Source organism: Anneissia japonica, unplaced genomic scaffold, assembly GCF_011630105.1.
Source record: "Anneissia japonica isolate Jap-2015-1 unplaced genomic scaffold, ASM1163010v1 scaffold287726_len2788222_cov184, whole genome shotgun sequence".
In the NCBI taxonomy this organism is placed as follows: Eukaryota; Metazoa; Echinodermata; class Crinoidea; order Comatulida; family Comatulidae; genus Anneissia; species Anneissia japonica.
The window spans coordinates 1,776,123-1,792,945 of NW_022705125.1; the positions used below are offsets into that span (position 1 = coordinate 1,776,123).

General features: G+C 34.3%; 1 protein-coding gene across 1 annotated transcript; it reads left to right on the plus strand.

Moving 5' to 3' along the window:
- The first annotated feature begins 69 nt into the window (after positions 1–69).
- On the plus strand, positions 70–16,349 carry LOC117105229 (A-kinase anchor protein 1, mitochondrial-like). Its single transcript, XM_033246308.1, has 9 exons — positions 70–172; positions 1,781–2,565; positions 3,759–3,936; positions 7,122–7,218; positions 7,862–7,983; positions 8,310–8,490; positions 8,692–8,907; positions 10,545–10,684; positions 11,394–16,349. The coding sequence occupies exons 2-9, from the start codon at positions 1,904–1,906 to the stop codon at positions 11,454–11,456; spliced, it is 1,659 nt and encodes a 552-aa protein (XP_033102199.1). The 5' UTR covers positions 70–172; positions 1,781–1,903; the 3' UTR covers positions 11,457–16,349.
- The last annotated feature ends 474 nt before the right edge of the window (positions 16,350–16,823 follow it).

The window sequence follows — 16,823 nt, forward strand, 5'->3', positions numbered from 1 at the left end:
TTTTTTTAAATATATTTGAATATATCTATGAACGTTATTGTATGAGAGCGTGAACATATGTACAAGAGTGGCGTAAAGGAGACGAAATCATTGCACGTGGGTTTTGCAATTTTGTCTCGCTTGTGTGATGAGAAGGTCGAACAGATTGCACCAATTTTCTTTAAAAATAAAGGTAACCTTGTTTATTTCAACCTAGATGGTTAATCGAGATCAGTAATAAAATAATTGAAATACTTATGGTGTTCAATGAATAACGGTAGCAGTTATATAAGGTTTGAAGTCAGTCGCAATAAATTTATAGGATTTTCATTTTAGCCGACGATGAGTCGAGAGAAGGGCTATCAACCACGTTGTTGGTTGTTTGTGTAGGGGGTGGTGCTGCCGTGGAGTGTGTTGCCTGGATTTCGTTTCACAGGCACAGGGAACCAATGCTTGCCTGAAGTAAAGTAGTATATAGTAGGCCTACAGATTGTGAATAAATAAATACTGTATTCATCGCCATTTTATTGGCATCCATCTAGGTAAATATAAATTAGTGAATGTGTTCATTGATTAAACAACAATGGAAATCTAGACAATACAATACAATAATAAATGCAGACAATACTTCACAAACACAACAAAATTTTGTTGTTGCAATCATGAAGAATGGTAGTAGTATACGTATTAGCCTAGGGCCTAATATTAATGAGGATGAGTTTATTATAGCAGGACAGCCGTACTACATTGCTTTATCATAATTTACAAGTTACATTTTCAGTAATCATATTTTACTTGTTTCGCTATACTGTAAGATTGAATAGGCCTAGTGCTTGAAACAATTAGTCTGTTGTTTCCACAGTCGATTGTGCAATTTGTTATTTATGTGATATATTTAATTAAATAAATGAAATAAAAGTATCGTTCATCATATTTTTTTTAAATCAAGCAAAAAAATGTCCATGATCAAGTCATAAAACTGTGACTCACCAAAAAGTGTATTGGGGTCCTTCACAATATCAACAACATTTTCAAAAGTATACAGACAGTATACTTTTACAATGCATGAAATTGTTAATTCAAAATAATATCCAATATTTAGAATAATAATTTTTATGACCAACTAGTAGAACCATACATTTTTATGTAACCATGCAAGTACAGTACTTTTTTTAGCTGCACAGAAAGTGGAGGATAGTTTTTGCAAAATCAGCATTTTTTTATGTACACTTTCAGAGGGGAGGGAGGGGTTACAAAAAAAGAGTACTGTTTATACACTACTACTTCTTCCAAATTTAAGGCCAACTTCATAGCTGAAGGCTTCAGCCTGAGCTTCTGCCGCAGATGGAGTCTCACCGGAAGCGAGGAGACAATAAATAAATAAATAAAATGGAATATATATAAAGTAAAAAGTACCTGTAACCCAAGGCAGCAGGGTGGGGGCCCTTCCTGGTGCTAACCCTCTCGGGCCAGAAGGAACCAGGAACTTGCAAAAATGTTTATATTGTGAACGACCCCTTATAGTACTAAAACGCAGACAATACATGATTTGGTTTTATTGTGCCTTGACCTTTGACTTCATGTGCAGGTAAAATTATATATGTCCACTGAAGTCTAGCATGCTATACCTTAGAAGCCCAATATGTACTTATTAAAGTTTCCAAGTTCCAGCTTACCTTATGTGATGCCAGTTTCTCCGACTAAATGTTTGTACATCATTATTATGCAAATAAACATGAATTTATATAGTGTGGTTTAACTAGATTTTTCATCACTTTTGATGTATTTTGTTATCTTACAGCATATTACAGGCTGTTAGAAAGCAGGCAATACCTATCTGAATTTATTCATAAATCGTTTAGAAGAACAAGTGAAAAATTCATCGGATTGTTATTCAACCATATTTTCTACAGACATCGCCGGCATGGCGCAGTTGCGTTATACGCGTGCAATTGCCTGCGGTGCATTTGTAACGGCTGGCCTAGTAGGTATCTATATTTACAAAAAGCGAGGGCGGTCAAAGAAGAACCTTGACAACCAGAAACAATCTAGTTTATCTGAAACTTGTAGTACTGAACATGAATCCAAATCAACAGTTTTAAATAAAGACTCCAACCTGCTGCCACCGAGTGATTGTATTCAAGATAATAGTAATCAACTAAATACCAAAAACACAAAAGATTCTTCTTTATCTGAAGTTGCACAGGGCTTAGAAGACTTTGAGTTTGATGATGTTTTATTGGTAACGGATGTACCACTAATTGAAAAAACCGAAGTAGTGGATGAGAGTTGTGTAGAGACATGCATAGCACCCGTAAATGAGGTACCTGCCCTAGAATCTGTCGTAAACGAGGTACCTATTGTAGAATCTGTCATTTCCGAAGAACATACAACTTTGGAGCAAAGTGTAACGAATAGTGATTTAGAAATTAAAGACCGTATGTCTGAAGAGCCTACAAGAGAAATTAACAGAGAGAGTGAAAAACAGGGAATGTTAGAATGGTCAAGTGATGTGAATGCTGATGCATCAGAAGGAGGCCTAGAATTGCATTCCGCTGTTAAATTTCAGTCCAAGGACAAAGACCGGTAAGGGTGCATGCAGGAAAATTCTTTTAAAATATGTTTCCATGTATACTTTTGTGTAAAGTTGTATTCACATTTTTTTTGTATGACAATTTTCTGTTCCATATTTTGGAATATTTTAATCTGGTTGTTGTTACTTGGGAATCAGTTTTTGAAAGTATAAAGCAAGTGGATATATTTGCAATATTTTGTGTATTTACACTTACTCTTCATCTGGTAATGAACTAATAGTTTTTTTTTTTCTGGGGAGTGGGGAGCCTAATTGTGTCCACTTGTTTTGTATGGATTGACTATGTATACTCATCTTGCGCTTCAATTTATTTAAAATTGTTTACAAACTTTGAAAGAAAACAGACAATTAGATGATTTAAATTATTGGTGAAGTGGATAGGTCACAACAACTAAACACATTTCTATTAAGCATAAGCAAGACTTTCTTTATTCCTTGTTTCGCATACTTATTTTTTTTTAAAGATTACCGGAGGAGGGTGGAATAAAAATAAAAATAAAATTTTGTTTTCTTATTTAGCAAATAGTTTTGCCAAAATCATGTTGGAGAGAATCCAACATGGATGATCCAAATCCAGATGGAGAGAATGAAAATAGAATTTTATTGGTAAATGTAAAGTAGGATGTTTAAATGCTTCAAATTTATGTAATTATGAAGAAATATACATATCATTGGAGACTTCAAGGCAGCGGAGGCCGTAATAAAAATTTTTTTTAAACTTTTATTTTTTTCTGAAATTTCCACTTTTTCGTTGCGGCGGGTGTTCTAATTTGCCAAAAATAAAATTTTATTTTTATTTGAAATCATCATTGCAGTCGACGAGTTAGCTAAACAAGGTATAAAAATAGTCTCGCCTAAGCTAAAATTGACTATGTTTTGTTCTTGTGTGTTGAAATTGTTTTTTGCGTGCGAAATTGTGTTGTTTTTTTTTGGCATTGTTTTGTTTTAAATTGCACTCTTTCTGCAATGTGATGGAGCACTTGATTTTTTAAAAAAGACATGTCGATCTTTAAGAATATTCATTTAAATCCTTTATATTTTTTGAAATTCCATATTTATGCCTTGTTTTATGTTGCAGTTAATGGTTCATAAACTGAATGGAAATTCATTTGAAAAAAGTTAAGGTATAGTTGATTGATTGATTGGTTGGTTAATTTTGATTGATTTATTGTCTTACCTTTGACAGGTGTCATGTTGAATCAGACCAAGGTTCAGAAGTAAACAGCGAGGGGTCAACAGACAGTGGCCGTGGTTCTACTACCATTTTACCTCCTTGCTCAACCATCTTGGAAACTGAAAATAAACCAACTATATATCAATTTGAATTTCCAATCAGGCGTATTGGCAAGATGATTGGGAAGCAGGTAAAAATATTATACAAGTAAACAAATGAGTTGGTACTGTAGCACTTATACTAAGGCAAGACATCTTATACCTTGTTTTTTGGGCAAAACCATTTTGCTAATTCATCATTAAAATTCCCTCTGTCCCCTCTAGGGGGGTCCAGTTGTCTTAACACCACTCTCCCATGTCACCAACCGTGCTCAGATCAACCACTCTATCATCTTCTTGGACACTCCTTTCTAGAGTATAGTCCACAATTACCGCCTTCGTACCATGCGTGACTGTTGTGGTCGTGACGTGGACGTTGTCACGCAAAAAATTAGCCACACAGTAGCCATGCGTGGAGTTAGCACAAGGTAAGCAACAGAGTAACAAAGTTTATCCTTCATAAACAAGATTTTGTTTATTTGTTATAAACAGTTAAAGTCGTTGCTGGACGTTCACATGGTTCGTATGCGTCCTTAAATTCCTGGAATGTCTACTACAAGTTGCCTAGTAACACGATTGAATTAGAAATGTTCCCACAAGTAGGTTCCCACAATACTCTTGAGAGAATCCGGTCAAGTCTTTGTACGCCGCCAATTCAGGAATGTTATCAAAGACAGAAAGAATGTCATTGCTGAAATTGGCCCACTGGCTGGTTCAGACAAACTTGTGCAAATCAGTGGATGGAGTTGTTCGCCTATGTTTTAGTAAAGGCGGTGCTTTTTAAAAAATTATGTTTGCATTTAATTTTAATTCAGACATTGATAATCATAATCGTTAACTTTGTTGACATCTGCTATGGTGTTATTTGCTTTCTGTCGTGTGTTATAAACAGTACTGAAATATTAAACAATCAGTTGAACATGTCTTGTCGCACATGCTCAGCCCGGTGAATTCGCTTTGGGTAATTCATCACTCTCCAGACGTGCACACATTTTTAGCACGAATGGACATGTTTTGGCCCTATCCAGCGCATGGTAGTTAATTAACAATTAATGTAACCATGGGAACGTGTACTTCTACAGTTATTTTCTTGGTAAATGGTGTTAGAAGTTCTTGAATTTAGGGCAAGATATTTCGTTAATTATGTTTCTGATGTTTACAAAATCATTGAAAAACGATGCTGGTCGGCAGCAGATCAGTGCCGGTAGGATGGTGCCATACGTTAACATTTTGCTGTAAGGTAGATTATTAAAATTGTAGGCCTAACTAAGGCCTAATAATAATAGACGTAAATATTAATAATAATGTTATGCCCAATAGTAATGAATAACAATAATAATACAGTATAGTATAATGATGTGTTGAGAACAGAGCATAACCATTAAATTAATTAATAATATAGTACATCATTTGTTTCTACAACATTTATAAACACCTAAATACTGTATATATGAAATGATGGTAGATCCTACTACAACGAAGTTACCACACGTTGCATGCGTCGGAACGGAATTGTGGGCTGTACTGTAGGTCGTCCTCTCCTCCTTTCGCATGCTCCGCTGCCCGTATAACCAAATCGTCCTCTTTTCTCTGTCTCCATACCACCTCAATCTGCTTTCTCTTATCTTTTCTCTCTTATTAACAACTTTACTTCCTGCCTTATATCTTCATTTCTCATTTTCCCCTGTCTTTTCACTCCTCTAATTGGTCGCAGACATCTCATATCTGCCACTTCTACTTTTTTAAATGATTTTCTTTCACTGCCCACATTTTTTCCCCATAGAGAGCCACAGGTCTCTGAAACAAACCAAAAAAAAACCATTAAGGGATCAAAATTTTATTTTTATTTTTTTCCACCTTCCTCTCATGGTCTAAAGATAAGTTCACTAAACAATGTATAAAATGAATCTCTACTGTGGTTAGATTGGGTTGGAGAAGGGAAGTAGGCCTATGTTTGGAGTCTAGCTCCCTCAACAAAAACAAAGTTGTTCAATTTTAAATTCATCTAGGGTATCTCGGCGATTCATTTGTATTTCCTGTGTTGTTTCTTCTCAAATATCAACTAGGAAATGTAGGAAGTTGAATTACTTTGCTTTTGTTTAGCATTATGTAATCTTGGTAATGTACCGTAAATCCCGATGTACAAGCCGCTCCATTGTATAAGCCGCCTATTTAGCTCTATTTTAATCATAATTTTTATCATATTACACGGTAAATACGGGTGTAAATAACAAACAAGGCACATTGGGAATTTCCAACATTGTACTTTTGAGCAGTGAGCATGTTCTTTGTGCTATTCATATTATTGACACCGCTCTGGCATTTCACCAACTCTGATGCTCAAATCAACCACTCTACCGTCATCGCGGACACAGCTTTCTAGGTCGTCCTCTCTTCCTTTTGCATGCTCCGCTGCCCATATGACCAAATCGTCCTCTTTTCTCTTATGTGTCCATACCACCTCAACCTGCTTTCTCTTATCTTTTCTCTCTTATTAACAACATTACTTCCTGCCTTATATCTTCATTTCTCATTTTCTCTTGTCTTTTCACCTCTCTAATTGGTCGCAGACATCTCATCTCTGCCACTTTTATTTCTTTTACATTCTCTACTTTCACTGCCCACGTTTTGCCCCATAGAGGGACATAGGTCTCTCTAAAACAAATCAAAAAAAAAAATGCAAAACAAATAGAAATTAAGGCATACAAAACTTCATTTTTATGTTTTTTTAACCTTCCTCTTATGGTCTAAAAATAAGTTAATGGTAAAAATGGACAGCAAATTGCATTGGAGAAGGGAAGTAGGCCTATGTTTGGAATATATCTCCCTCAACAAAAACAAAGTTGTTCAATTTTAAATGCATCTAGGGGATCATTGCGATTCATTTGTACTGTTGTTTCTTCCCCAAATATCAACTAGAACATGTATTGAAGTGTAATTAATTGAATTTAGCATTGTAGTATTGGTATTTAAATGAAGTGTACTGTTAAATCCTGATGTACATGCCTCTCCATTGTGTAAGCCGCCAGTATATAAATAGCTCCTATTTTAATCATAAGTTTTATCTTGTTAGTAAATAACAAGTAAAGCACATTGGGAATTTCCCACATTGTGCTTTTGAGCAGTTTAATGTACATAGGGGCAATGTGCAATATGCGCTATATAAATATAACATTTTTATTATTTATTTTATTATTTTTTTTATTTGTATAATATTTTTCTACTGATATTAAATTTATTTTGATTAATTGATATGGACTTGTTTGTTCTTTATCAGGGAAGAAGTATTAAGGCCTTACAAGAGAAAACTGGAGCCAAAGTTGTTTTAGAAAAGATCCCATATAATAGGAATTACCAGAACTGTGTTATTAAAGGTGTGTAGCCCAGAATTTGTACTTCGGTACTTCTTTTATGTCTTTATTCAATTTCCTGGTGTTAATAAAGAAAAATGTATAATAGACTTTGACATTTTAAAGATCATCGTAAAATCTGGAAAAAGCTATAAAATATTTATTATTATTATTATAATATATAAAGGTAAATGGATGGGTAAAAAATAAAGAAGATAATAAAATAAATTGTCGAAGGATTATTTATTGTTCTATTCAATTTAAAGCTACTGTAATTACTGTAATAAATGCCCCGGGGAGTTTATTTTTAGTGTTTTTGAAGGGGTATTTGATTTATTTTGGTTTAAAATAGATACATATACTCAAATAAATGCCCCTTAATTTCACTGTAAATGTGGAAGTACAACACATAATTACCGTCAAAATGTGTTGTTGCGTGATCATAATGACTTATTGATCCCAACCAGGTTAGAAAAAATTAAATTCTCCTTGAGTAGAACATTAATAGAATGTGTTGAGAATTATGTTGCTTACATTAGGTTTGTTTACAGTCATTTAGGGGGCATTTATTTGATGGAAAAATAAACGCCACACCTCTGGTAAGGAATCGCTTTCTGATTTACACATTTACACGCAAGTTTCAGTGATCTCAAATTTTGCCCTGTAGGTCTCCCAAGCGAAGTTGAGGCTGCAATTAAAGAAATTCAAATCCGTTTTCCGGATGTTGATGTGCATCGTGTCGTTGAGTCTCCTCAGCCTGCCGCTCAACAGGAACCGTTAGTGCCATCTGTAAGTGTCTTCTAGCTGAAAACATTAACGTTGTCCTCTCAAGGGTGTGGTTTCATAAGTGTCACAAATTGAGTGGTGTTTGAGTTATTGGATAAAATGCCTTTTTTTTAACAGAGATTAACTATTACTTGGATTGTAGAATGTAAGTGCTTTCATTTCCTTAATTAGTACAAAGTACATTTACCAGTAAAATGTGCTATAGCCTTATTGAAATGTAAATATGGGCATGTTTTTTTTAAATTTTGGGCTGGTCAGGCTTGGACAGCAAAAGGGTGGTTTTCATTTTTGGTGTTATTCAATCGTTATTTTTGTATCCTATTCTTCAGTTGCAGTTGTTTGATGAGATTGTAAATGACGTATATATTTCGAATGTGGTCACTGCATGCCATGTGTTTGTACAACAACCGCTGCATCCCTCGTTCAGGGCGCTACCTCATCTTCAGAACTGCATGTCGTCCTGCTACTCACAAATAGATGCCACGCCACCACTCCCACAACCAGTCGATGGTAAGTAATGTACATGTTGAAAAATTGATTATTTTATTCGGACGCATCATGATACATTATTTGAATACAGACCTCAACACTAAATTGTCTCGGGAATTCAGTGGCATTAACCCTGTAATGTAAGGCTTGCAAATGTAACCTGTATTTATTTCTATAAACAGTTATAAATAATAATAAATATAAGTTTGTTTTGCTTTGCAGTGGGAATAATATGTGTTGCACTTATCAACGAAAGTTGGTGTAGGGCTCAGGTAATCGCTGTACATACGGACACGGACGAGATAGACGTGAAGCTGCTCGATTATGGTGGCTACACTCGACTGGATCAGGCCTGTCTACGTCAGATTCGCAGCGACTTCATGAGCCTCCCATTTCAAGCTGTTGAATGCTACCTTGCTCACATAGCACCAATGGAAGGTAATAATAAATTCAACATTTGATATTAAAATTGTATTAAAAGGGACGGCTCCTGTAGAACATCTTGAACTTCTTAACAATCAGGAGTGACTTGTTGGATTGGATTTGGTTTATTTGGTGTAAACACAAGGATAGCCCACAAAAGTCTAGAAGAAGACTTGCTTCCAGTGGGGTCCTTCTGGTGGTGATTGGGCAGTACACTGGAAAAAAATCATAATTGTATTATAAACTTTGTACAAAATGTCATATTTTTAAAGAAAAATATACAATTTTGTGAAAATATTTGGTAAAACTTTCAACAAATCAGAAAGCTGAATTATGTATGGAGACACTTAGTGACCATAGTAAGTTGTAGGCCTTCACAAATAGTCAAATTATATGATTTTAAGGTTACCAACTTCTAGAATTCATAACTTGTGCATGTCTTATTGGTGTAGTAAACGGTTTTAAATATTGACAAATTTCTACCACGATCAAGAAATTTTAGACATGTAACGTCATAACCCTATCAACAACAATAATTGTAATTCTTATTGTTTCAAAAATACTAAATCTGAGGATTTTTATAATGTCAAAATCTTTATTTGTTTAGTTGGATACCCCATTACTTGAGCACCTGTGAGTAATGAATGTGCTTCAAATTGCCTGTAAATGGTGCGGTGATATGTGTGGTGTTTCTTTTCTGAAAGCTTTTAGGTTTACTGTAGGTTTTGGTTCTTCTTTCTTTGGTGCAATGAGCACTATTCCAGTAAATATGTGTGCTTTGTAAATCTTATTATATTATTTATTATTATTTGTCAAGTAATGAAAGCACACCCCTCTATTTTTTTGTGAATTAGGTAGCTAGACCCATTCTTCCCTACCTCAACTCTTAACTCTCTGGTTATAGTCTTTGTCAAACATATAGTAGGATGCCTAAGTAAAACCTAATAACATTGAACGTAAAAACATATGAAACCAGGATAACCCATAAAGTCGAAAAGAAACAATGTTGTATTTCCAGTGGGTCCAATACTAAAAAAAAACTTTAAAAAATTTAAATGCATAGCAATATCAAACTCATGATATTGTAACTCAAACCAACAAATGTTTGTTGGCTGTTAACTTATATTGACCCCGGTGGCCTAAGACTAGTATTTCTTATGAAGTCTTATGTGTGGCTTAAGTCAATCATTTTCTTAACTACAGCTAATCTGGTTACCTTTATACATAGCTTGTTTTTTTTTTACTTGTTAAAAAGATCAACAAAATATAAATACTTTTATTGTTGAATTTTAACAGATAATCATCACAGAGGGATGTTCTGGCAGTTTTTAAATTCAGTACTTAAATTTTAACAATTTCAGCACATATGCCAATGACATCTCGGTTAATGTCGGTTTAAGGCTTGTGGCACAGCGGCGCCAATGAGTCATGCTCCTGACCAAATCCAACAACATTCACATTGCCTGTGTCCGTGTCTCAGCTGCACTGGGGAAAATAGATCAGAATCTGGTGGGATGTAAATGTTTTTCTAATGATATTGATTAGTTACAATTTTTTTTTTAAATGCCATTTCATTATTTCACTGAGTTTCAATTACGCTGAATTTTTATAATCAACTTGTTAATTATCCCTTCTCTGTTTTTCAACTTCAGGAGAGGAGGGTTTCTCTGATACTGCGTCTAAATTCTTAGATGAGCTAGCCCAGAGCTATTCATTCCTGGAAGCGGAAATAGTGGCGTACTCTGAAGATGGCTTGCCAATGCTGGAACTGTTTTTCACAGAACAAGGCCAGGTATGCAGTTGGTTAGGTGTATTGTCAGTAAGACCATTTCACATCCGTCTGTTACAGTTTCTGTTTTGGATCCATTCCTGGTTCTGTATTCAGATTTATCTGGTACCTTGATGCCAATTTGTTTTTGTCTTCATCAGATTAGAAAACAGAAAATTTTTGCCCAATCGGATTCACATATCGAATCATGTCCTTTATTAGATGGACAAGTAATGAAAATTTTGTGTTAATTGTTTTAGGCCCAAGACCAAGAATATGCCAAATAGCAAACTTATTCTCTATTCAAAGTGGCATATTCCTTCACACGACAAACATACATAAGATGCTTTATATAAACCAAGTCTTATTATTAGGCTTAGGGAGTGGAGTTTTTTTTTTGGTCGTGAGGAAAGATTCTGTTACCGTGACAAGAATTGAACCCAGGACCCTGGGCTTAAAAGGCAAGCATCTTAACCATCTTGTGTTTAAGGTGTTCGTTTTTCAAAGCCAGGGCGCAGCGTTGGATTCTTGTAAATGACATGGATATCTTCTAGCTGTAACTAACTTTTTTAAATGTTCTTTAGTTTACATATAATTATTTACCATTTGATGTGAGTGAAAGTTTGCTTTCTACCAATATCATAATGATAGTAACTAATTTTGTAAATAATTTTTTTTTTTCAATAATCAAATCTTGCAAACATATTTTTAAGAGAAATTTTTGTATTTTCAGAGAAAGATGATAAACAAAGAGCTTGTGGAACGTGGCTTAGTATCTTGGTTTGAAATCAAGTAGCTTACCTCCGCATGGAAACCAACAGATTACCTGGTAGGATCATCTCAAAACCTTCCAATTTCTTGATTTGAAATTTTCTTATAATCTTGCCAGGATCATAGATTATCATAGATTATCTCCAGGTTGAGATATCTGAAATTGCATTGCATCCTGCTTCGTTTGCCTTTTATCTCAAACCAGCCGCATCTACCAATCTTATGGCTATCAAGTGGAAAATTTGTTGTTTGCTGCAAATAGAGCTGGAGAAACAAGTCATTGCTTTTGTTTCATCTAAGACAAAAGCATTGACCTAAGCCAGCAGTTGTGAGAGGTGACCGAAGCCATCAGTTGTGAGAGTTGACCGAAGCCATCTTCCGCAAAAGTTGACCAAAGCCATTAGATGTGAGAGTTGACCGAAGCCATTAGTAGTGGGAGTTGACCGAAGCCATCTGTTGCAAGAGTCGACCAAAGCCATTTGTCGCAAGTGTTGACTGAAGCCATCTGTCACAAAGTCGACTGAAGCCATCTGTGGCAGGAGTTGACTGAAGCAGTTAGTTGCGAGAGTTGACCGGACGCCTCAGTCTCGAGTTGGCCGGAGCCATTAGCCTCAAGTTGGCCTAAGCCTACAAGTGCAAAAGATTGTTAGGTCTTCGGTTGCTTGATTTAGCCTAGTTTTTACAATGGTTGATCTAGGCCTGCATATGAGTATCAACAAATGCCAGTGCAGTCTTAATGATTGTACACCTCAATAGAGTTAATGTACAGTAGGTCTGCAATATGCGAAACAACCTACAAGAAATGTTATGAGTTTTATCTTAGTTTGCCACAAATGAGAAGAAATATTTATATTATTACAGATGAATTCCATTTGAGTTATTAATATCATTTATTTGGATCTGGTCTGCCTCTAGGGTTAAAATTTGTATTTGCCCGTTAATAGCATTTAATGCTTGTTTGGGGCCGTATAGATCTAAGTGGTTAATTGGCATTTAATGCTAGTTTAGAACTAGTAGGCCCAAGAACAACATGGATAAAAGCTGAAAGAAAATATATATAACTTTATAAACATGAGGTACTTCTTTTTATCATGGAAACTAAGATTGTTTTAGAATTACGAGAAGAACTGGTTTTTAAATGTGTAATCATGTACGTAAGTAGGTAGTTACAACATTCGCTCTAAATATAAATTCTTATAATGAAATAAATAGGTGAACAAATAGATGTGTTCTAATAATTGAGGAAGTCCAGTATGTTTTAAATGTCCCAGAAAATGCCTTTAAGAAGGAGAAACTAATTGCATGTTTTTAACTTTGTAAAGATAAAGAACAAGTTGTTGTGTTTATTGTCCAAACAAGTCGTAGAATAATTTTCGATTTCAGATATACCAATAAGAATTTAATATTTCTTTTTAAGGTTTACGTTACAGCAAGTGTTAAGAACTGACTGCAATATTCTGAGCTTTATAAAAGGATTTTATAATGAAGAAAACCTGATTAAATCTAGTGTACATTCTGAGTAATAATGTGAAGAACATTAGATGCCTTTGCATACTAGACAAATCTATTATTAGTTGTAGTTAGTAATAATTATTAAACATGAATTTATTTTAATTGTATATATTCTGCTCTTTGATATTTTATGTGAAAATTAGAAGGAGAACCATCAACATTAGTCTTCTGGATTTTTTTTTTCTTTTTCAAAAATCTCCTAGTATTTTACCATGTTTGTTTGCCTCGCAAGAAATGCATACTTAAAATTGGGTTTTCCCCATTCAATTCATATTGTAATATTTTCCTTCAACAGGAAATCACGTTTCTCTGTATTAATTTATATTGCTATTAATTATTTAAAAAGGACTTGCTTATTTATAATTAATTTCTTCCACAATTTTTTTATTTGTTCACTAACCCGTTATTCCTATTAGTTTTCCATCATTACTTTGCATCCAATAATTTGTTATATCCTGGAAGTGTAGATAAGGTTTTTTTTGGAATCTCACCACATATATTTCTCATCCAGAAATACTTGTCAGTTGAAAAAGAAAAGGGGGTCTGATAAATCATGAATGACCAGTTGAACAGTAAAGCCCCTTGTGTATGTTATTCAAGTGCAAACAGTGATATTATTGAGCCTGTTTACAATTGAACATGGCTTAAATCTTATTAATCTAAGAACTGGAGCCTGTTTCAATCTAGGGCCCTAAGATTTGTATAAAGCAAATCATTTTAGTAGAATTTTCTAGTTATCAAAAAATTTTTTTAATTAATGGGATGAAGATAAGGCAATTATTTTAGCTGTCTTGTATGGATAGGTGTCGGCTAACTCGTACCCACTATGGCAAACTTGTACCCAAAATTAGGTCAACTTGCGCAGAACTCCTAAACCACGTCTCTTTTCCTACCTACTCTGGTTTAATAATAAACAAAATCTAATTTTTGAAACTGCACTAAACTTACAGTAAGTGCTTATCTATGCCTCTAACACTACTATTGTAATAGCGCCCCCTTGTTATATAGTTTCCTTCCTGCATATTAAAATCTTATGAACAAGTTTGTCTTTAATGATATAGTTTAACATGATTACAATCAAAGTAGATAATGCTGTTTGCATAATATTTGAAATACAAAGGTAGATCTTACACCAAACACCTGAGCCAGCCAAAGTTATGGATACGAGTCAGCCAAAATTTGTGTACGAGTTGGCATGGGTATGAGTTAACCAGTATTCTGTGTATATAGCAAATGTTTGCCCTATTCATGAATTGTTACATATCACTACTTAAAGAAACCCCACGAGAGTGTGTACATGCATATTTTGCTACTGCAGAGATTTATCAGAGATCTTAATCACAGGATTAAATTCTAGTTACCATGCTATTTGCTATCTTGAAGAAATTAATATTGAGACACCAAATTTATAGTTTCCATATTAATGTAAAATTGTAATTTTTGGTATTAGATAAGTGAACATTGTGGCCGAAACCTGTCTTTAAAAAATTAACCATATCATTTAAAATTGCCTTTCAGACTTTCTATAACTGTGTCTAGTTTTCTAAAGATTGACTTGAGGGATTTAAGCCAAAAAAATTGTCTGCATTTTAACTTTTATTATTTTATATAATTTTTATATTACAACTCAACCTGCCTTTAAAGAATAACATGCAGTATGTACAGTAGATGTCAATTTCTGAGACTTGGAGAAAAACAAAATAAATGTTTCCATCTGACCATCCCAATTTTTTTTTGCAAAAATAATTAATACTTTTTTAGGCCTTTTCTCAAATTACTTGCAATCATCATGTATCATGAGGGAAGTGTGGTAAATTATCGCCTAACCTGGCAATGCCTATTACATCTGATTTCTTTTGACCATGAGCTTATTAAATGCTTCTATAAACTACAATTTTATTTCATGAAAATTTACAAACAAAAATGAAAAATTATAGCCATTGAAAATTTACAATTTTTATGAAATTTCATGTTCTTATTGTTCTTATATAGCATTAAACTGTCAATTTGACAATGTTGGAATAAGGTGCACAAAACGAACATTTGAGTAGATATAGAAAATTTATTTTTTCTGCGAAGTGAGTCTCAAGAACAACAATACACCACAACATCAGTAAAATTAATGTTGAAATAACGAATATAATTTCAGTCTAATGTTAGTGCAAAATATCATTTTTGTAATCACCGGATGACACACGATTATAATAGAAAACGCGCATGGATAATTTGTCACACGCTGACGATAAATTATGGTTTGGTTGCTATGGTTTTTGTGACGATCAGAGTGTAGGGGCTCGCTGCGAGTAGAATGTCGATGCCAGAGTTATATCCTTTGATGTCCTGAAAAGTGTGTCCTTTTGTTGGATTGCCTTGGTTAAATTCACACAGCCAACAAATTGAGCATTGCAAACATGTTTACATGTTAATGTATTAAAGACTCGGCCTATGCCATCTATGCAAGAGCAAAACTTAATCAATGTTTGTGACAAGAAATACTATTATTACATTAATTTTGTCACAGCTTTTTGGGAAATGATTTATTACCACTGTGAATTTTAGACTGCTCCACTTGACTCAAACAATTGTTGCCAAACACCTTACAAATTTTTGCAAAGCAAGAAAAAAAAAAGAACTATGCAACTGCAATGTATCAAGTCACATGACCATTATTAGTCATGTGACTTGTCTACTGTAGCTGAATCTATGATTTATAATGGTTATCATGCCCTGGGTAGCATTATTTAAATCTGTTCTTGTTTATTGATTATACCAAAGAGTATAGAACTGCAAGTGGTCCAACTCTTGAGGTTTAATTGGAACACAATCAATCCTATCTCAAAAAGTACTACCTCGGACTAGAGGGCATCCTTCAAAAAACGTATAAGGCATTGGTATCGAACTTATGCTACGTCAATAGAACCATAGAGATGACTCCATAATAGAACGCTTGGTTTCAAACTCTGTTCAAATTCTAATAGGGTGCGCCCCCCCCCCCCAAATCTCATTTTATTGTGTGCATACAATATCAGGGCAGTCAGACCTCTCTTGCAATTCTATACTCTTTAATTATACATATGTGGAGGATTTTAGTAACTGGCCCCAATATGTTTCCCTTGATAATAGGGAAGATGGGATTTTTATTGTTTCAAATACTGTAATATAAAATTCTGTTTCATCATTCTGTAAATTCTAGTGAAATTATTATCTTGTAGAAGTGAACTTGGCTCATGACAACTGGTTGTCTGTCAAAAAAAATTGTTATATTTAATTTGTTTCCCCAGATATATGAAGATTATAAAGATAGTCTTTGAGAAAAGGTTTTGGTCTGTACTTTTCCATGAAGTACTTAGTTGATAAGGCATCTTTTTTTAAAAAGAAAAAATAAAGATGACAATGATAAAATTAACTGCTGTTGTCGTATTTTGTAAAGTACAATTACAAGAATGATAAAAGTGCTCACTTTGAAAGCCTGATTGTTAACTTTTCTCAGATTATTCCACAAAATATCCATCTGGTTTGTGGAAAGTGCACCACCAGGCTGCGATTAGCTGGGGCATGCTCACCAATATTGTGCCTATTTGTCTTTTTCGAATGAAAAGCCAAGGAAATTTTAGATATAGATGAGATATTCAAATATACACTTTGGTATTGCCAGGGGGTGAAACACCTATGAGATTGCACTGGCTGGAGCCAAGTGCCTGGCCAGGATATTAATTGGCATTTTTTTTTCAGGGTCATGGGCCCCAAATTGGCTGAGCAAGGCCTTAAATGAGCATAAAGTATAAAAAAAAAATCAACATACACCCTTAAAACTTGTTTTTTCGCAAATAATTTCGTCTGCTTCACGGCCCTCTCGGAGTGTTGTGCGGTCCAAGATTTT